At 43.0% G+C, this 22,157-nt stretch overlaps 1 protein-coding gene across 1 annotated transcript; it reads right to left on the minus strand.

Moving 5' to 3' along the window:
* Nucleotides 1–1,337: 1,337 nt before the first annotated feature.
* Nucleotides 1,338–21,494, minus strand: LOC147014964 (deoxyribonuclease gamma-like). The gene is made up of 8 exons (XM_085849227.1): nt 21,276–21,494; nt 17,656–17,753; nt 16,326–16,412; nt 9,696–9,808; nt 4,275–4,387; nt 3,635–3,780; nt 2,324–2,420; nt 1,338–1,777 (listed from the first exon to the last, which is right to left on the minus strand). The coding sequence occupies exons 1-8, from the start codon at nt 21,417–21,419 to the stop codon at nt 1,718–1,720; spliced, it is 858 nt and encodes a 285-aa protein (XP_085705353.1). The 5' UTR covers nt 21,420–21,494; the 3' UTR covers nt 1,338–1,717.
* Nucleotides 21,495–22,157: the final 663 nt, after the last annotated feature.

Genomic DNA, 22,157 nt, shown 5'->3' on the forward strand with positions numbered 1-22,157 from the left:
GGGACAAAACATTGGGGAACAGACACAGGTGAGCTGTGGAAGGGAGAGGGATGGGGATGGGACGGGGAACATGGCGAGGAGAAGATGGACATTACAGGGACTTTCAGGAAGGAAAGCAGGAGAATTGAAGGAAGTGGGCTTGGGTGGATTATCGGGGGTAGAAAAGATCGAGGATTTGGATGGGGGAAGATAAGAGGTGGTGGTGAACAGCTGTTTTGAAAGCCTGGAGGGAAGAATGGGAAAGAATAGAGTGAGGAAGTTTATTCCAAAGGCGGGAAAAAAGAGGAATGAAAGAGTGAAGATGAGCAGTGATTCGTGAACTTACTGGACAGAATTGAATCCAAAGTTAGTTGACTTGTCAACTCTGCCAATGTGAACTCAAAACTTGACACGCTCAAATTACGCCACATAGGAGGCTCTCTTTCTCTTTTCTGCAGATACTACTTCGGTTTCTGCTCACAAGAACTTACTTCTTGTGTACCTTCACCATTAGCGAGATCAAGGAATACTGGACAAGCCACTACATCACATGATTACTGTGTAGCCATTGGCGTCTCAAGGGTGGGTCGTTACGATATTTATTTTCTTCCCCTCCACTGCCAAACTGGAATTCTTTACCTTCTCATGTCTTCCCAAACACATGACTTTCCCCTTTTCAAAAAACTGATTTATTTCTTCCTCAAAAACTCTTCGACTATTCTCTTTTTCCTTACTTTTCGATCAATGCAGTTCTTTTATTTAAGACTTGGCCTCGATGAGGACGATTTAGTCCATTACTGAAGACTTCAACATGAAAAAGGTGGGGCAGCTCAGCGAATGATGGGATTGCGGCAAAGCCTTCGGGATCCCCACTCTTTGATGATAGTTGGAAAACTACTGGCTCCTGGGGAAAACCTTCCTGGGTCAGATTGCAGTCGTGTGTGTCGTGTATTTGCAGTAATTTCCCCTCTTCCTCCTCACCCATCATGAAATATATAATTACCAATTTGAGTTTTTTTAAAAATCAACAATTAAGTTCTGTTTTCAAGGCACACATCCTTTAATGGAATAACACAGCTGTGTGATCTTCATCCCTAGTTTGTCTTGTGAAATCATTTGGAATGACATTTTGAACTATGTTTGTGTGAATGTTGTTCCCAATTGCAGCTTTTCTTCGGGTACATCACTTTAATTGTACAGGATATCATGACTTTTTGCAAACACCTAAAATGGAGCAGATTCTATAAATTATTTTCTTTCTGTAAGTTATTCTGTAAGAATGACAACGACATGGCATACCTCCACAAATGATTTATTCTTCTTGTTCATGGCTTCATAGCAAATTCAAACGCAATACATTCATGTGTTTTCATGAGTTTTATTTGCAGGAAACAGACATTGATAGAAGAGTTACATAAAGAGTACAGGAGGAACAAGTAAATCAGAAGAAAAAGAACAGCTCGGTGAACTGGCATGCATAATGTGAAGAAGTTGTGAAAAGACTGCCCCATCACTTTACTGATGAACCCCAAGACAATACCATTTAAAACTTGTTCAATAAACCACTTATAGAATTATATGTTCGGCACAAGATTTGCAAACAGACAAAAAAGCACAAATGCTGAATAAACACGAATTTAATCCCTTAAAAGCTCCATTATTAGCTGCACCCTTTCATTATGTGCTCTCGGCGATGGCATCAAATCGAGAGTTGCTCACGATCTTGGGTGCGACACGTTTAAACCGGTATTTCCTTCAGATCCACTTCGATAGGGTAATGGTCACTGACACACAGAGCCTGTGGGAGTATCAGGAAAAGGAATCCTTTAACCACGTTACTTTTAACATGTCCTCATAAACATTTCAAATCTTATCTTTTATCATCAAACTTATTGATTTAACAGATCATATGTATTGTGTATAATATTACACTCGTCTCTGGGTACTTTAAATTCCAAACACACATTCATCATCTTATGTGTTTACTGAGGACATTTATCACCTCTGAAATGTTGGTCCAGGTTCATTGAACTCATCCTCAATTAAAATGGGAAAAAGTATTATATAAAACAGAAATTTCATTAAACTGGGAAAACCAAAAAAATCATTACGTCCATGGAACACAGAACTGTATTAATTGTAAACCAGATAGATCTAAATGACGGAGAAACGTAACCTTTCATCCTTCATTGCCATGTAAAACCTGATTGATGTACTTGTGCACACTTTATGGAACGCCAAGTATAACCAAGCACCAAACGATCAACCATCAATAGAAAAGTGCACTATGAATGATCGGTATGTTCTGAATGTCCAATCAGTGACAGGTATACCCTGCTCATACCTCATTCTCACTGAGAGAGTATAACGTCTGAATGTTCAAAGGTTTTGCTGATCCAGGTACAATAGCCTCTTGTAATGCCGATCCAAAAACCACAAATCTGTAAGTTTGAAAACACGTGAAGGGAAACAAGGGGGAGAGAACTGTATTACACACAGAGGAAGGTAACTCCAACCCTACCCCAAAACCTAACCCAAACAGCACACAATATCTCATCATTATGTTTATCATGATAGGGTGTTGTGCCATTGGATGGACCAATGAATCGGTGTAGGATTTCAGAATGTAAGGATTCCCTGCAGATCCCACAAGGAAAAAGGTTGGGAAAACAAGTATAAAAAAGACATAAAATGTCACAGCCCCGTTGTTTGAGTAATTTTGCTGTGTGGACGTGAAGGGCGAGCCCTTATTTATGTGCAACTAAAATGGACGCCAGCCTACCAGTCGGCCATCTTCGATCTGATGTGGAAAAATAAATGACTAGCATATGTAAGACATCATTCGTTATGTGTATGACAAGTTTAAACAACATCGGTAAATGCATGTCCGAGAAATGGTTGAGGACACACGCACGCAGGGACGTGAACAGAAACCAAATCCGTTAGCCCTCATTTCGCATGAAGTCCAACAGAGGCTAATAAAGTTATTCATCTGAGATGGAAACCGACTTCGGAGTGGTTTCTGTGCCAGGTGTGTGTGTGTGTGTGTGTGTGTGTGTGTGTGTGTGTGTGTGTGTGTGTGTGTGTGTGTGTGTGTGTGTGTGTGTGTGTGTGTGTGTGTGTGTGTGTGTGTGTGTGTGTGTTCATTTATGGGTAGTGATGTAATCATATTGCAGTTGGTAGTTCATGAGTATAACTGATAATCACACATAAATCATCATAAAACATGTAAAGATAATTTGTTACAAATCATGAACACGTTTTTGCAAAGTTCCTTTGAAGAAAACAATTCACTTGTGTGTCTGCAAGGTGTTTATTATTTAGTTATTTATTTATTGATATTGCATTTAGTCAAAATGTTGTGGTTAACATTCGTTACTATTAACCAACACTAGGCTTGTGGTTAACAACTGAAGCTATGTCATTGTAAGAGGAAAGAGAAATAAAAGGAAATAGGTTGAGAGTTTGGAAAATAAGGGAAAGGGTTGGGGATAGGTAACAGGTAAGGAATCTGGGTGGAGTGGGGTCAGGAGAAGAACAAGTTTCACATTTTTGCGAATGTTATAACTGAATAATCCCAATGAGCACATCATTCAGGATTGTAGTTGCTCTTACTATATAATGTCCCAATATAATTGAGGAATTGCAAACAAACCGGTCATTTGCAGAGTTGATATCCTCTTTCACCATTGTGTCCATATTCTCATCAATGAGCCAAAGGAAGTTACCAAACTGGTTCAAACTTTCGTCCTCCTGAGGATGTGTCATGGCACTAAAGTCTCCGAGAAACATGGCGGTCATCTACAGAAGAACAGAAAAAGGTCATGTGATCTCTTTGGATCCTCGATCACCAGAATTATATTATTTAATTTCTAATCTTCTTTCCTGATGAAGGATTGAAGGATGCATGATGGTAATTGTGTAAATGTACTCATGTCCTCGATTGAAGGATGTATGATCGACGTTGTGTAAATGTACTTGTGTCCACAAAGCTCCATTTATGACTCCATTGATGATGTTGGCTTCGTGGACCCTCAAACCAAGGAATCCATCCAAACATTCGTTGCACATCCTGAGCCCTTGACTTTACACCATTGTTATTAAACTTTCTGAAGTATTTCTCAAACATTTGTTGAAGGTTAATTTCAAAATGTACCTGCGTTATAAGTTATTGAATTTACATTGCGTCATAAAAAATATTTCAAGAGTCATAAAGTATGCGGAGTGGATATTAAATTTATAACGGGAGATCTGCACAGATTTTCTTGAAAGAACGAGTTTTTTATTGTTCTTACCGTGTTGTACCACTTTGATTGAACTGCTTGAAACATTGAAGAAAGTTTCCGACTTTCTTTCTTCACTTCTGTTGGATCCGTCCAAATGGGGATAAGAATCAAATTCTTGATACCTGAAAAAAACAAAATTTGTTATCGTCTGTAATTGAGAAACTCACAATTTAGCACAACACAGGCCCAAACACCAACACCAGGTGTATCTCTCATGAAAACTAAGTATATATATATATATATATATATATATATATATATATATATATATATATATATATATATATATATTTAAATGAAGATGTATGTATTTATTTATATATATATGTACAGATATATTTTTATAAATATGAATATATATATATATACATATATATATATATATATATATATATATATATATATATATATATATATCTTCTTCTTCTTCTTTCGGCTGCTCCCATTTGGGGTCGCCACAGTGGATCATCCGTTATGATCCGCATAATCATTTGGCACAGGTTTTACGCCGGATGCCCTTCCTGACGCAACCCTGGTCGCCTCTTATGACACAGGGATATGGTACACCTATTCTAACCGGGGCATACATATATTTTTTTTTTCCTACGAAATGTTTATGTTATATGTTGAACAAAAAACATACCTTGGTGTGTTTTGATGATCATTCAGAGAGATTTTTGAATATCGCTCATATTGGTCATCTTTCCTCATAAATGTGTGTGTGTCAGGCCATTCATACGTCAATCTCCTCCATAACTCCAAAACTATGAAAACTCGGGGCCCTGAACTTTGCATGCATACGAAGGGAACTCCAATGGAGTGCATGAATGAAAATTGGGTGTTTGAGTTAATTAAAATACACCTTTGGAAGATATAATTGTTTGCAATGTTAGTTCATTGTGTTTGCTATTTTTCAATTTAATTTCGACCCAAGGAGTACACCTGAATGCACACCCCTGATATGTATTACCTTTAGTGGATTTGTCATTGGAAATCAGTACTGTGAGGATTTTGTAACAACGCACATCGTTGGTGCACTCAGTCCTTGGAAAAAGATGAAGAAGCTCAATCTCGATCCATACATTGGGAACATAGTCTGTGCAGAGCGTTGGTGCTGACTAAGCAGTTTCCTGGGCTATTGGGCAGAATGCTGGAGGATCGCCACTCCGACACAGGATACCAACAAGCTGGTACTTATTTTTGCCAACCTCAGGATGACAGTCAGGTCAGGTCAGGTCAGGTTCGATTCGTGACCTGCTACAGGTACCATGTAAACCTGTACTAACCTGTTCCATGGTCGGGTTGTCGGCGACTAAACCGTCTCCCCCACCAGGTTTTCTGGTGAGGGGGGTGTTTGGATATGGACACCCAGCAGGATTAAAAACAAAACCTATCAAAGGGCGGAGGAGCTCCTTGTGAGCCAACGGCCATCCATATCTAGTGCCCAACTGTGTCTGCAGACGTCCTCCTGCAGTTGGGTTACTTCTTATTAGGAGGTTGGTGGCAGGATTTGCACTCCGGCCACCGTAAAACCCTTCATTCCGCAAAACGCAAAAACGCAAAAAAATCTGAAAACCCCCTCCGTGGGAGTACCTCCTGTGCAGCTTCCCTTCGCAGGGCAGCTCACCGGATGACGGGATTGGGGCAAAGCCTTCGGGACCCCCAATCTTTGATAGGAGGGAAACCACGGGGTAACATCCCTGGGTCAGATTGCGGGAGAGTGTGTCGGAGTGGTGCTGAGGTGTCGTCCACCAGACGGCGGTCTCCTTGGGTTAATCTGAGGCGGTCCCTTCGGGTGGGTGCCTGGAATGTCCTATCCCTAAGAGAGGATGATCACCTGTCTCTGTTATCATCTGAGCTCAAGCGTTTGGACATCGGGATTGCAGCTCTCTCTGAGGTTCGGAGACCGGATTGCGGCGAGATAATGGTGGGTGGTTACACCTACTATTGGTCTGGTCGCTTTGATGGTTACCATACCCAAGGAGTTGCTGTAGCTGTGTCCAATAAGCTGACCCCAGTGATTATTGAGGTAACACCGGTCAACGAGCGTATTATGAGATTAAGGATTCGTCACTCCTTATATTAGGTGTCATTTCCGTAGTCTCTGTTTATGCTCCAACTGAGGCGAGTGATCTCACCGTGAAGGATGCATTCTACGCCACGCTCGAATCTGTGGTTGATCAGTGCCCCAGAAGAGATACACTTCTAGTCTTGGGGGATTTCAATGCATCGACTGGAACTGATAGGGATGGTTATGAGGTGTGTGTTGGTCCCCATGGGTCAGTCACTATGAACCAGAATAGCACTAAGTTCCTTGACTTTGCAAGAAGTCATGGACTTAGGGTGGCTGGTTCATGGTTTCAGCGCCCACAAGCTCATCGCTGGATTTGGTATTCCAACGCTGACGGTGTGGCAAAGGAGATTGACCATGTCCTCATTGACGGTCGTTGGAGGATGATCCAGAACTGCAGGGTCTACCGGAGTGCTCAGTTCCTCAATACTGACCACAGGCTTGTTGTAGCAACTTTAAAGCTGCACCTTAAATCCTGGAGAATGGTACCATCCCAGCCTAGGCTGGATGTTCCCAAGCTTAGGGATGAGAGAGTAGCTGAGGAGTTTGCGAACAGGCTGAGTGGACACTTGGGGGGTCTGGGTGCTTTGGGGGGTCCTGAAGAGTTGTGGAGCGCCTTTAAGACCACCGTCCTTGATGTTGCCGGTGGATGTCTTGGAACTCACCGCAGGGCAAAGAAGAATTTTGTCTCTCAAGGGACACTGGATACCATTGACCAGAGTCGCAGGGCCAGGCTGAATGGCAGAGCTGAGCTGTTCAGGGAGCTGAGGCGTAAAACTGTACGTGCACTGAGGGTGGACAAGGAGGCCTATGTGCGAGGAATCTGTGAGGGGGTGGAGCATCACCTGTGGACAGGTGATTCTCGTCCCGCTTACAAGGGAATTCGCGCATTACGTTCATCCAAGCCCATCCCTCGGAGCACTGCAGTTCGAGCAGAGAGTGGTAGGCTCTTGACAGAGGAGTCTGAAGTGAAGGCCCGCTGGGCCGGTTACTTTGAGCGGTTGTACCAGGCTGATCCCACAGCTGTAGAGTTGAACGTCAAGGGTGTTACAATCCCTGTTGCTGACCCACGAATCAACTGTGGTCCACCTTCGCTTGTGGAAACACGGGCTGCGGTGAACCAGTTGAAACGGGGCAAAGCTCCAGGGATGTGTGGCATCCATGCCGAACTTCTCAAGGCTGGTGGAAATGCTGCACTCGTGTCGTTGCATGCAGTTTTGTGCTCTGCCTGGAACACAGGCATCATCCCAACTGACTGGAAGAGGGGCCTTCTTGTCCCTCTCTGGAAAGGGAAGGGTGATCGCCAAGACTGCAACAACTACCGAGGGGTGACGCTGCTCTCAGTGCCGGGCAAGGTCTTTGCTCGGATAATTCTTGATAGGGTTCACCACCAGCTGCTTGAGCACCAGCGTCCAGAGCAGTCAGGCTTTACACCAAAGAGGTCAATGATTGACCGTATCCTTGCCCTTCGTGTCCTCACCGAACGCAGACGAGAGTTTCAGCAGGGGCTGCTTGCAGCCTATGTTGATCTCTGTAAAGCGTTCGATTCAGTGAATCGGGATGTCCTCTGGAGGATTCTTGGTCTTCGTGGGGTGCCACCAAAACTGATCGATCTGATGTCTGAACTCTACTCTGGTTCTGAGAGTGCTGTGAAGTGTGGTGGTACCACCTCTGACTTATTTCCAGTTGTTACTGGAGTTCGTCAGGGATGTGTACTTGCCCCCACACTTTTCAGCACTTGTATGGACTGGATTTTAGGGAGGATGTCGGAGAGATCAAGTTGCGGTGCATCGTTTGGGAATGTCAAGATCTCGGACCTTGATTTTGCAGACGATGCAGTCATCTTTGCGGAGACTTTAGACATCCTTGTGGGGGCACTCGAGGTGCTGAATGAAGAGTCGGAGCCGCTGGGATTACGCGTTTCTTGGGTCAAAACTAAGATCCAGGCTTTCGGTGACATCTTGGATGCTGCTGTGCTGTCTGTGTCTGTTTGAGGTGAGGATGTTGAGGTCGTGGAGAGATTCACTTACCTTGGCAGTGATATTCATGTCTCTGCTGGCTGCGAGTCAGAGGTCAATAGACGTCTGGTCGGGCCTGTGGAGTCATGGATTCACTGAATCATTGGGTGTGGCACTGCCGGTACCTGTGCGGGAGGATGAAAGTCCGAGTCTTCAGGTCCTTGGTACTTCCAGTCTTGCTCTATGGGTGAGAGACTTGGACTCTGACCAAGGATCTGAGACGGAGACTTAATTCCTTTGGTACCAGGTGTCTTCGGAGAATCCTTGGCTATCGCTGGTCGGATTTTGTGTCCAACGAGCGGTTGCTGAGAGAGACTCGGATGAGATTTGTTACCTGCATAGTCCGTGAGCGTCAGTTGCGGCTGTATGGACATGTGGCTCGTTTTCCTGATGCTGATCCTGCTCACCAGATTCTCTCAGCGAGGGAGTCTCATGAGTGGAGGAGGCCACTGGGCCGACCACATGCTTCATGGTTGCAGCAGGTTGACCATCATCTCAAGGAGATGGGGATGGGCCTGGCATCTGCCTGGGGGATGGCCAGACGGAGGCCCCTGGAGTACCGACGGAAAGTGGACGCAGCGACGCACTGTTCTGGCACATGCTCCCATACCTGACCTGATGACAGGCTGAGTCAACGCCACCTGGTCTTAATTCAACAGCAAATCGGAATTTGAACGTGGAAATCTAACTCACGTGGAAATCTGCTTCAAAGAAAAAAAATCTCAAGTTTGCCACTCATGTTGAGCTCAAGGAGAACCTATCATTGTTCGCTCGACTGCTCATCAATGCATGATCACACCCAGATGTTGATCTCCAATTCGCTGTTGGAATGTGCCAGTTCAGTTCCATTCCAAGATCTCTATTTACATCAGATGGCTCCCTTCAAGTCTGCCTGGACAAGTTTAAGCTGATGGCGATCTTGGAAGCTCACACACAAAAGGACAATGAACCAAGGCATCTCAACACTGATCTCGAAACAATCACAGACAATGGGGAAGAGCGAGACACCGATTATATGGTGTCCTCATTCTGGGATCTCAAAATGTATTATTGAACTCGTACAAAAACATGGAACCCGACTTGCTTCCAATGTTCCATAACATATCAACACATTTAATACAATAAACATTAGATTTATCATAAAATTCCCATGGGAATACACAAGGCCCTGGACCAATGGGGGTGTTATGGAACAATCAAACCAACTCATGAACAATCATTACACAATAATAAATCACATTCCAAATCTGTAATGAAGTGGAATGAAATATTAGTAAATATTGTTTTGTACCGATAAAAGAGCATTATGTAAACTAAAATGTGAAAGTTTTTAATACTTACTGGTGTTATTGGCCTGAAACCTCACGAAGAATGCCTCTGGATGAAAGATATTATAATCTATTAATTTTGGACCCTGTTCCGTGGAATCATATTTCATCTCCACCAAGTCTGATCTGCAAACAAACAAAACCAGTAACTAAACTTGCATTGAGTCGTGTACAACATGTAATACAAACTTCCTGCTCAAGGATTTTCAACTTTTATATGTTTGGGTCGACCTCTTCACATATGGCAAAAACAGAGACCTCTTTCAGGGAGTGATCCCTCCCAGGAAATGAAAACTTCTTTAATACATGGTGTCAGACTCACGGAGAAGTTACAAACAAATCGCACACACACACACACACACACACACACACACACACACACACACACACACACACACACACACACACACACACTCACACACCCACTCACAGACACGCAGACACACAGACACAGACACAGACGCAGACACAGACACAGACACAGACACAGACACAGACACAGACAGAGACACAGACACAGACACAGACACAGACACAGACACAGACACAGACACAGACACACACAGACACACACACAGACACACACACAGACACACACACAGACACACACACACACACACAGACACAGACACACACACACACACACAGACACACACACACACACACACACAGACACACACACATCACTTGTTCCAGGATTTTCAGTCATCTGATTGTTCTTCCTGCACATTGAAGTTATAATTGTGGTCACGTGGTATCTGTTGGTCATATTTCCCGGGTCATGTTTCCAGTATTAACTCTGTTGAACTGAACTTGGTTCACCGTAGCACTGATAACCATTTGTGTGCGGACATTGTTCCACTGTGTAATTGTTCTTTCACCGAATGTTTTTATTTATCTACTTCCGGTAATTTCCCTTGAATCTCATGAACCAGTTTCCTCGTATTTGTTCCTCTGCTCGTCTGTTGAAGAATATTCCCTCAGTGATCTTATCAACTTGGTTCATCATTCTCAACACTTGAAACCTATTGATCTTCTTCTTCCTCTGCTTTGAGGTTGGAGGATATTTGGGGGTTTTGATCTTTTTCCTTCACGGTGTGTGCTCCACCTATTGTCGCTCTCGTTCTGCTCATGTTTATGTTATGGTAGAGTTGTGTTTATTTATGACGAACTCAACATTTGGATTCTTGTGTCCACAATGTATGACATCACAGTTTGAGTGGCGGTTGTGCGTGAACAGAGCGTTCTGTTCCATGTGTTCAACACAGACATCCCTCAGTATGTTTGCCATGAACTTGCCTGCCACACAACTCAAGTTGACACCATGCTAATTGCCTTGTTCATTCCTGTTTCCTTTCTTTTTGATCATCACTCCGTCAGATTTCCTCCAGCCTGATGGAACTGTTCCTTTGAGAAGGGATTTCTGCTGTATTAAACAGAAGGATGTACACACGTCATTCAGAATGTTGGAATGGATCTGATCTGATCCTGGGAACCTGTGTGGTTTTTAAGTGATTGTTATTATTTTATAAATTGGTACAATATGATGATGGTTGTGAAGGAGAACGAAATAGAAATTAAAGAGACATTGTCCACCAAAAATATTCAAATTCCAATTGAGATTCAAGTTTGTTTCATTCTGAATTATTTTCAAGTTTTGAAGGTTTATCCTTTCTCTTCATCACAAATCGATGAATCCTGAAGTTGTTGATCCCTTGATAAGTGCAGGAAAAAAAGGGAAAGGATGTGATGAGAATCCAGCGAGGAAGGATGTCGGTAAGAAACGATGGACGTCGTGGGAATATATATTATTGTGTACCTTATCGAGGCTCGTATGAGAGCGAGCACACAACACACAACAAGGGGGGCATGAGACATGAGGGGCGGAAGTGGGAAGGACAACACAGTGGGGAACAGAGACATCAGGAAATCTGTGGAATGGGGCGGGGAGGGATGGGGCGGGGAACACGGGGGATACAAGATGGACATTACAGAGAATTTCAGTCAGGAAAGCAGGGAATTTGAAGCAGGTGGGTTTGGGGTGGACTAACGGGGGTACAAAACAATAGAGGTATTGGATGGGGGACAATAAGGTGTTGTGGTGAACAGCGGTTTTGAATGCCTGGAGGGAAGAATGGGATTGAACAGAGTGAGAGAGTTTGTTCCAAAGGTGGGAAAAAGAGGAATGAAAGAGTGAAGGTGAGCAGTGTTTTGTGATTTTGGTAGTTTTACTAGAAGGGGGTTGTTGGCGGACCTTGAGCACCCTTTGGAAACATAGTGGGGACAAATCACAGACACAACAGGGAGGGGGTGGGGGGCAAGACCGGAGAGGAGACGGCAGAAGACAAAAAGACCACTGACAGACCTGTGGTGAAAGAGAGAGAGGCCCAAAGACTCAGCCTCTTCATGGGAGATACCAATGATCCGAAATGCCTTGGTTTCCACAGCGTGAAGCCAAAAAACGTGGGAGGCAGGAGCACCAACCCAGAGGGGAGAGCAGAACTCCATCAGGCTGCGGACAATAGCTTTGTAAGTGGTCAGTAGCTCAGGTGGGCCGAAGAAGGACTTTGCACGACGGAGGATTCCCAGTGACTGGCTTTGACTGGATTTGAAGGCCAGGTTGGAAATGTGGCTTTCCCAGGAAAGATCATGGCACATAGTGAGACCCAGAAGCTTGAAAGAAAGGACTTCTTCAAGAAGATTGTTGATAAAGTGGATTGGGGGGGGGTCCAAACGGTCCTTTCAGAGAGACATAGTGAGAGTGTGAGATTTGTCCGGATTGAAAGACATGTTCCACGTGTTGGATCAGTTCGTGATTTAACCCAGAACTGCAGTGAGCGAAGAAGCTGCTGCATGCCGGTCTGAGGGATGACCGATGGTATGGCAGAGGGTAGAGTCATCAGGTCAGGTCAAGTCAGGTGTGGAAGAATGTGCCAGAGCAGCGCGTCACTGCATCCACTTTCCATCGGTCGGTACTCCAGGGACCTCTGTCTGGCCACCCTCCAGGCAGATGCCTGGCCCATCCCCATTACCTTGAGATGCCGATCAGCCTGCTGAAACCACGAGGCATGTGGTCAGCCCATTGGCCTCCTCCACTCAAGAGACTCCCTCACTGAGATAAACTGGTGAGCAGGATCAGCGTTAGGAAAATGAGGCACATGTCCATACAGCCACAGCTGATGCTCACGGACTATGCAGGTAACAAATCTCATTTGAGTCTCTCTCAGCAACCACGACTTGGACAAAAAGTCCGACTAGCGACAACCAAGGATTCTCCGAAGAGACCTGGCACCAAAGGAATTAAGTCTCTGTCTCAGATCCTTGGTCAGAATCCAAGTCTCGCATCCAGAGAGCAAGACTGGAAGCACCAAGGACCTGAAGACTCGGACTTTCGTCCTCCCGCACAGGTACCGGCAGCGCCACACCCGATTCTCCAGAAATCCATGACTCCCCAGGCCCGACCCAGATGTCTATTGACCTCTGATTCACAGCCAGCAGAGACATGAATATCACTGCCAAGGTCAGTGAATCTCACCACGACCTCAACATCCTCACCACAAACACGTACAGACAGGACAGCAGCATCCAAGATGTCATTGAGAACCTGGATCTTAGTTTTGACCCAGGAAACCCGTAATCCCAGTGGCTCCCTGTCCTCATTCAGCACCTCGAGGGCCACCAAAAGGATATCTCAAGTCTCCACAAAGATGACTGCATCATCTGCGAAATCAAAGTCAGAGATCTTGACATTCCCAAACGATGCAAGGCAGCTTGATCTCTCTGATATCCTCCCTGGTATCCAGCCCATAGAAGTGCTGAAAAGTGTGGTGGGCAGTACGCACCCCTGACGAACTCCAGTAACAACTTGGAATATGTCAGAGATGGTACCACCACATCTCACAGCACTCTCAGTACCAGAGTAGAGTTCAGACATCAGATCGTTCAGTTTGGGTGGCACCCCATGAAGACCAAGAATCCTTCAGAGGGTATCCCGATTCACTGAATCGAATGATTTGCAGAGATCAATAAAGGCTGCAAGCAGCAAGAGTCATCAGCAAAGAGATAAATCGGATTTTCCAGAGAGTCGGAGAGATCGTTGATGAAAACAAGAAAAAGGACAGGGCCCATAACCCTCCCTTGAGGAACTCCAGCCTCGACAGGAAGAGGGGATGAAAGCACTCCAGTTTGGGCCACACGTTGACTGCAACAGTAGAGAAAGTCTGCAAGCCATCAGTGTAGATTGGCTTGGATACCATCGCAAGAGAGTTTGGGGAGCAGGACAGGGTGACAGACCTTGTGAAAAGCACGCGATATGTCTGGAGATATGGCTCTGATTTCAAGTCCGAAATTGAGGACCTCAATCCATTGTTGGTAGAGCAGAAGCAGAATATCCAGGATAGAGTGATCTGGTCTGAAACCAAATTGATTGGAAATCAGGCCATTGGGGAGGAGGAAGGATTTAATGTCTGAACCGATGAAGGATTCCATAGCCTTGCTGATGATTGGGAGAAGCCTGATTGGTCTGCAGTTGCAGGGATCTGTTTTTGCACATTTTTTATGTGGGACAGTAAAGTTTTTCATCAGTAATGCTGATTTCCAAGCTGATGGCAGATGACCTTGAACAAATGAGAGGGTAAATAGAACAGAGAGATGGTGAGCAAGCACAGAGGAGCAGGTTTTTAGGACACGTGGGCTGATGCCATCTGGACCTGTTGCAGAATCTGAGTCGAGGTTTGACAGCAAGCTCTCCACCTTGTGAGGAGAAAAGGACACAGAGACCAGGGACAGTGGTATGTGACTGGGTAAGGTTGGTACAGAAAGCGATGGGTTTTGGACACAAGATTTCAAAGCAAACACCGAGTTTAGGCATTCAGCCGTTTTCACTTACGGTATCAGCAGTGGGGCCAATTGAGGTAAGCGAGGGGATGGAGGGGGAACACACACCTGAAACTGATTTGATTAGTTGCTTCCAGGATTTGGAGGAGGGAGAGAGGTTTGAGAGTCCAGACTTGAGCTTGGAAAGATGTTGTTTTCTGGCTCTCCTGAGGGTAGATACACACTTGCTCCAAGCTTTATGGAAGGAACTGAGATTACCCTGAGTTGGGTTTGCTTTCCATGAGGCAAAGGGAAGTTGTTTCAGGAGAACTGCCTCGCCACAAGCTTCAGTGAACCATGGGAGGGAGGAAGGGTAGGACAACTGAAGACGAGAGGGGATAAATCTGTGCATGAGGGAGAGCAAATATCTTCGAAAGAATTCCCAGGATGAGTTGATGTTGGAGAAAGTAGTGACGGGAGACCAGTCTTGAAGTTTGATGGCTTCTTGGAGACCCTGCCAGTCAGCTTGAGTGAAATGTCAGACTCAACTGCACTGAGGTGGTTCTCTGATAACAGCCAGAGAGATGTCCACTTTGATAAGGACGTGGTCAGAAGAACCGATTGGAAAAGAGAAAGAACAGCCAATATTTTCAGGCAAATTTGTCAAAATCAGATCCAGAAGAGATGGAATACAATTGGTTGATATCCGGGTTAGGAAGTTGACCAGTCCCAATGAGTCGCATTGAGCTTTTGCTGAAGTGCCATGACAGGTGAGAGAGGGACCCACACCTTGCAAACAGGCTTGATGACAATTGAAGTCACCACATATGAGGTCGAATTGAGAACAGTCTGTGGAAATAGAACAAGACAAGTGAATTATGATGCAGTGAAGAGCACCACACGTGTGAAAGAGGCAGATGAGGCATTATAAGAAACCGTTATTATTATTATTATTATTATTATTATTATTATTATTATTTGAGAGTTTTCATCAGATTAGGTAATGGAATGTTTGGAGAAAAAACCGTGGAGGTGAATAGTGAATGGGGAGAAACACGTGGTTATGGGAGGTGTATCGTCAAAAGTGAATTTATTTATTTCAAATCAGGATTGCGTTACATTTGGAAAAGGGAAGGTTGAGGTAAAATCGTGGAGGTGTGTGGTGAATTTGGAACGGTAAACGCAGAGTGAAGCTGCTGGGTCAATGAAACGTATCAGGAAGAGTGGAGAGTGACACATGATTACAGGAGGTGTATATATAGAAAGGATACAAGGAAGATTATTAATTTTTTATGTATTTTTGAAGAATAGGTAAGATTCGCGAATGGAAGGTTGGTGGAAGAAATCGTGAAGGTAAAGGCTCGAGTGAGTCAGCGCAAGTAGAATAAAGAAGGTGTGCCTGCAGAATTAAGAAGAAGAAGAGGAAGAAGCAGAAGGATCAGAACTCGTGGGTATGCAAGGAGAAAGGGAGATTATTTTGGGGGGGATTTAAGACAAGACACAGAGTGTTTTGTTGAGAGAGATGGGGGATGTTGGGAAAGTGGGGAAGATAGGAATTGCAGGTAATAGGGAGAGAATACAAATAAAAACCATTGTACACCAAGAGGGGAAGGATGGGTTGGAATGGAGTTGTAAGTGAAAAATCCCATTTTTATAAATATTATGTGAACTTTGACATGAAAGAAATGTTTATAATTCACTTTTTACATCCCATTCTCAAATCATCTTGGTACAACAAATGTCATGTATGGATGTTTATAGAAGGGAATAGAATTGATCTCACACCCCTCGATGTAATGATCCTTATCAAGATCATTGGATGACGTACCGGTAGATGAACGCAAACACTCTCCTCCAGGATCCTTTCATCATTTCTTCACTCTGAATGTAGTTGTAGGTGTTTTCAGGGAACTCCCTAGGGGAGATGCTCCAGTTAATAAGTTCCAGTAAAACCTGTGTCAGGAAGTTGGATTTCAATGTAAACGTTCTTTTGATAATTCCATGTACTTTTCTGAACATCCATTTCAAAATAACATGAGATAAATATAATAATTATAAAGGTCCAACAACATGAAGATATACAATGAAAAACAAACAACAAACAAAGTTAATGTAAAATGTGATGTTATAAAGATCAGATCATGAACCATGCTTTGAACAAAGCGTCGGTGCTGCCGAAGTAGTTTTCATGGCTCAGGTTACAATCATCGACGGGTCACCACTCTGACACAGGGAGTCAGGACAGGAATTTGGAATTTGGCCAAGGTGCTAGAGATAGCTCGCCAACTCTTCACGAAGTACACCGTGGGATCAATAATGTCCAAAAACTAATGCTGGAAGATGGGATGTCCAGTTCAACATCCATGCAAGGCATTGCACACATACGCACACGCACGCGCACACACACACACACACACACACACACACACACACACACACACACACACACACACACACACACACACACACACACACAAACCCTGCCTGAAAAAACACCACCCTGACAAATGATAGTTCGGCTGAGATTCAAACCCAGATGAGTCAGCTTTGAGGTGAGTCTGCACACCTGCAGACCATGCTGCCAGCCCATGAAAGAAAGATGTAAGCAATTAAAATAGTAGATTATTAAATATAAACTAATTGATCCATTAGTTTAACATCATCAACCATCACAAGGTATTCCGGTTCAGTCTCCAGATCTCTCTCAAAATGGTTCATTCTGGGAAGTCTATTATTTCCCCTTTCACACTTGTCCATCTCTACTCTCTTCTTTCCTGGCTTGGCGATGATGCACTCAAACACAAAACATGGTTCATGTTGGAACCCTTTGAGAACCTTCATAATTCCAGAAATAAACTCTAACAACCTCTGCCACTGTCAGAATGTTGCAGAGAAATGTGTGAGTGAACTGTAAAACTACATTTGAATAATTTCCTTCAAATTCTCAGAATTGTTTTCAGCTTAATCCAAACACTGTCATAAATATTTGATCTACAGCTTCATCATACCCTTCCCAATGTTTATTTATTTAACAAGGACGATGTAAGAGAAATGTCAAAGAGAAAAGTTCAAACTTCAGCACAAGGTCTTGTTCATGCTCATTGCCACTGACAGGCTTCGTTAAAATGTAGATTTTGTAAATTATGAAGTTGCCAAACCTGTTCAGGAGGTCGACTAACATTGCTGCTCGATTCACGTCTCCTTCCGAAGGAGGTTTTGTTGCGATCAAGAGGAGAATGTCACAACGTGTGAAAATCTAAAGAGAACAAACAAAAGATCACTGACTATGAGCTGCACATGAAAGAGAAATGAAACACAAAGACGTTTTCTTGATACAGGTCCAGATTTAGACTCATTGAACCTCAATTCATTCAAAACAATGGAGAATGTTTCATTCAATTCATTCAAAAAATTATTCAACATTTCATTCAAAAACAAGGATTGTGTGTTAACCTTTTAAACCCTGAGCTCCTTGGACTTTCTGTTCCCCCACCCTGGGATCCCTTTCGAAAAATAATTGAAAAGTTGAAATTTGTTTTATTTTTGTTTTCTGCATTTAAAATTATTTTTCTAGTCCTGTAATTACAATTAAATGATATTTTGAATCAAAGACTGTCTTGCTTTTTTCTTCTTGAGTTTATCACCAATACTCCAGTTTGTGGTTCCATTCAAACGAGCAGTCATATCCCGACTTTCCGAAAAATGAGAATTCTTCACAGTCCGTGCACCAGTGCATTGTCTTGCAGCGTTTTGGCAAGTCCTCGTCCTTTGCCCGAGAGTTCCTTTGCTTTGCCATGATGTCCTTCTCTCTGCGCACAACACATCGATTGTTGGTAGTCGCCTGTGGAGCCTTTTCTACATCATGGTGAGCATCCCGTTTCAGTCGTCGCTCATCCTGAAACTGCTGAGGGTCGATTACCAAATGCTGTTTCAGTGGATTGAACATCTCCTGCAAGTTCCTGAGAGTTTCTCCATAAATAAATGGAAATTGACTGCTCTCTTGTTTGGTGGAGCATGGCACTTTGTGAAACCCATCAGTATGTATGCATTGTACACAGTGCACATGAAGAATTTTATTAACAAGAGACCTGGCCATTTATCGTGGCGGTGGCATTTCTGCAATTGAGTAATTTGGCCATTTTTTGTTTGTCCAACACCCCCCCCCCCCATTTCTGCATTATGGGCCTTCACTGCAATTGGACAAGCAAGGGGAATCTTTCTTTTTTCAGCACCATTATATCATTGAACATGTTCAGGAGGGGAAGAGCCATAGATTGAGGTGACAAATTATATGGGCCACTTTTCCTGCCAAACTATAAGAGCAATTCCATCGAAGAGAAATTCCCATTCCCCTTTTTGATTTCATTGTTTCACCTTGTGAGGGTCTTGGGAAATTATCTTCTGCTGGTCATAGTAGTTCCACACCTCCTTATCCCTTATGGTGTGATCATACACTTAACCACCTGAACTGAGGTGTTGAATCTGTCAGTGTACAGGGAATAATTCCATCCTGAGAATTTGTCCGTCATTTGGACGACCAAGTTTCCTGTAACCCCAAGGTTATCGATAGCTTTGGCATCATCTCTGCTCCCAGTGCAAACTTCAACATGACACTGTAAACTCCCAGTCCATCCTGGGGGAGTCAGGACTTGGTCCATCCCCTCCACGTCCTCTGCCCCAACCACGCCGTCGACCTCGACCACACCCTCCACCAACACCTCTGTGAACTCCCACAGCATTGTCATCAGTACTGTCAGTTTCACTTTCCTGTTTGAAAAGTCATTCCCCGACTCAAAATCACGATCATCGTCGTCGTCGTCATCGTCATCATTATCATCCACATCATCATCATCCACACCTTCCTCATCAACAGACATCACATTTTGACTCATTTTGGAATGCTTTTTCACGAGAAACCTTCAAAAACGTTCGTGAATCTCGTGCTTCAATTTCCACAGATTATTCACTTTGGTGTATTGACGAGGATGGGCCGATTGTGGTGTGTAACAAAGCGTGTGCACGGGGAAAACCTCCCTCGCACTTCCTGAGCTGTCCACGGCAACATGGACCGAAGATCAGTTGCAATATAATGGAGCCACTAATTGCTCAGGAAGTTACTCGTGATAAACAAGAGCATGTGGTGGCCGGTGACTGACCTGCCGATTGGGCTTATGGAGGTTTCTTGAGCAGCTGGTTTCCCACCGCAAGGGTGAGAGAGTTAAAAAAATCTCAAATTCGCAGGTTTGAGTGAAGATTAGAAAAATATTAGAACTAATTTGTGTGGTTTCAAAAAGCAAAACAATTATAAGATCTTATGAATATTTTCAAGTGTTTTTGTTTGTTTGTGTGTACGTATGTTATTATTTCATGGGTAAACCATAGCATCAAGAAGCCACAAATTTTGGGTGTCAGTCCTTCAGAATCTGACCAAGGTTTTAAGTGACAACACATTGCTTTGTTTTCAGGCTGCCAAAGGCCACTAGAAAGTGTATATTGGGATGTGGGGTAAGACAGTGCGGTCGCCATCCCGCAGACAAAAGGTAACCACCATGAGGCTCGTAACTTCATCGCTGTTCAATGTCCGATACATCCCGAAATAACCGGTGAAAAGCTCACCCAGGTGGGCAGCGCAGGGTACCATCTCCCCCCAATCTTTGGACAGCGCTGGGTGGCCACTTGTGGTCATCAATCGAAGTCACAAACATTCCCAATGAAATATTATTTTGTATTCATTTTTAATTCCTCAAGAGAGTGCATAGAAGTGAAACATAAAAAAACAAACAAGCACACAATTCTCAAATTCGATATGTTATGATGACAGGTTATATCTTCCAGAAGTATGTATTTAATTTTTTCCCCAAATTAATATATCCATGACAATTAAATTTTTTATATCATTCATGTGAAGAAATGTAAGACATATTTTGGATATCTTGGAAAATTCCTTGGAACAAACATGAAAATCTCATCTGGATGAATTCCTGCTTCTTCTCATGAGACAATGCTAATTATTGCTGCACCTTTTATCCAAATATCATTCAAAAATGTATCAGCAGAAATTTATTTTATAATAACATAGCAATTTGTTGTATCTCTCCTCCCACTAAACTCATTTTCATGTCACATTGGATTCCTAATAAAGAAATGCCATTGCAACTCACCTCTGTAACAACTTGCAAACTTTATTTTCTGATTCCTAAAGGAATATTATCTCCACACCCTTATTACAAAAAGAAGATCGGGGTGATCGAGGCACATTGCATTTCTTGACTAGTTAAGGGAAAGTGTTATGTTCTTCAAACCAATCATTAACCATATTGGCCTGTTTTAAGGAGGTATTTTACCAGATTGATAGTGTCTCTTAATGTCTGCAGAGCATCCCCTTCGAATCAAAACATTCTTTCTGAAAATTGACCATTTGTTTGTGAGAACCTTTTGATTCTAAGGTGGTGAAAGTCATGAAGCAACTCTTCAGAAGTTGTATTTACTACTTCAGAGGGATCAAAACACCCAAATGATGTTACACACATTTAGTAAATCACGTCCAACTCCTTCATCTGATTTTACAGCACAAACAATTAAAATAAATGCCTTATAAATGACACCAATTTCACTGAAATGTGTGATTTATTATACACTCAAGCAAGTGACAAAATTTTCAATGGAACTGTCTTTATTTTTGCAATAAAGACAGTAATTAATTTCCTGGTTATTTTCATCATCTTCACTTTTAAAACTTCCATCAAAACCCCCATTATCATGCACAGATTTTGCTTACCTTGATTATCTCCGGTATGACTGTTGGACATTGCGATTGAACTCTATTGTAGACCAGCCCACTGTATGAACAAACTTTCAAAGCATGGTTGATGTCAAAACAGCAGGCGAGGAAGAAAAAGAACAAGAACAAAGACTTATGCATCTTTTACTGGCGAGGAAAACAGTCGGCAAACTGTTCAAACTGCAGAGTAAAAGGTTCACACAAGTGGTGAGGTCGAAGTTGGTCCTTATATAGCACCTCTTGACACATTTTGTGCCAAAGGTGTGGCTTTGCTGATGAGAAGTGCTGATCCATGCTTTCTGCAGGTAGGGACATTGTGATAAATAACAGGCTTTATTTTCCAACACGTTTCGTTCCTCCACACATCATAAATCAAGAAGGAAACGTTTATGTTCCGGTTGAACAAGGACACACTTGTTTCAAGAAGGAAAGAACATCTTTATTCAAAGGACTTTCTGTTCCCTCCACCTAGTCGACATGGTGGTTAAATTGTTAGATTTGAGGTGTCTCAGAGATCTTGCAAAAGTCTCATTCAAAACAATTTTTAAAAAGGTAAATTTGTCTTTTTGATCAATTTGTTTCCCTTGACGATGCTCATATGAGAGCTAAAAGCATGGTTGATGGTTGATGCATGGTTGATGACGAAGAACATGATGCATGGTTGATGTCTTATTAAATAACAGATGAAATTGATCTCTCATTTTAAACAATTTAATAACAGGTTTAATTGATCTCTCTTTTGTAAACAATTTAATTACAGGTGAAATTGATCTCTCCTTTTAAACAATTTAATAACAAGTGAAATTGATCTCTCTTTTTAATCAATTTAATAACAGGTTTAATTGATCTCTCTTTTTAAACAATTTAATAACAGGTTTA

The sequence above is a fragment of the Eptatretus burgeri genome, chromosome 12, assembly GCF_056783735.1.
Source record: "Eptatretus burgeri isolate ZD-2024b chromosome 12, Ebu_testis_v1, whole genome shotgun sequence".
NCBI classification, from domain to species: Eukaryota; Metazoa; Chordata; class Myxini; order Myxiniformes; family Myxinidae; genus Eptatretus; species Eptatretus burgeri.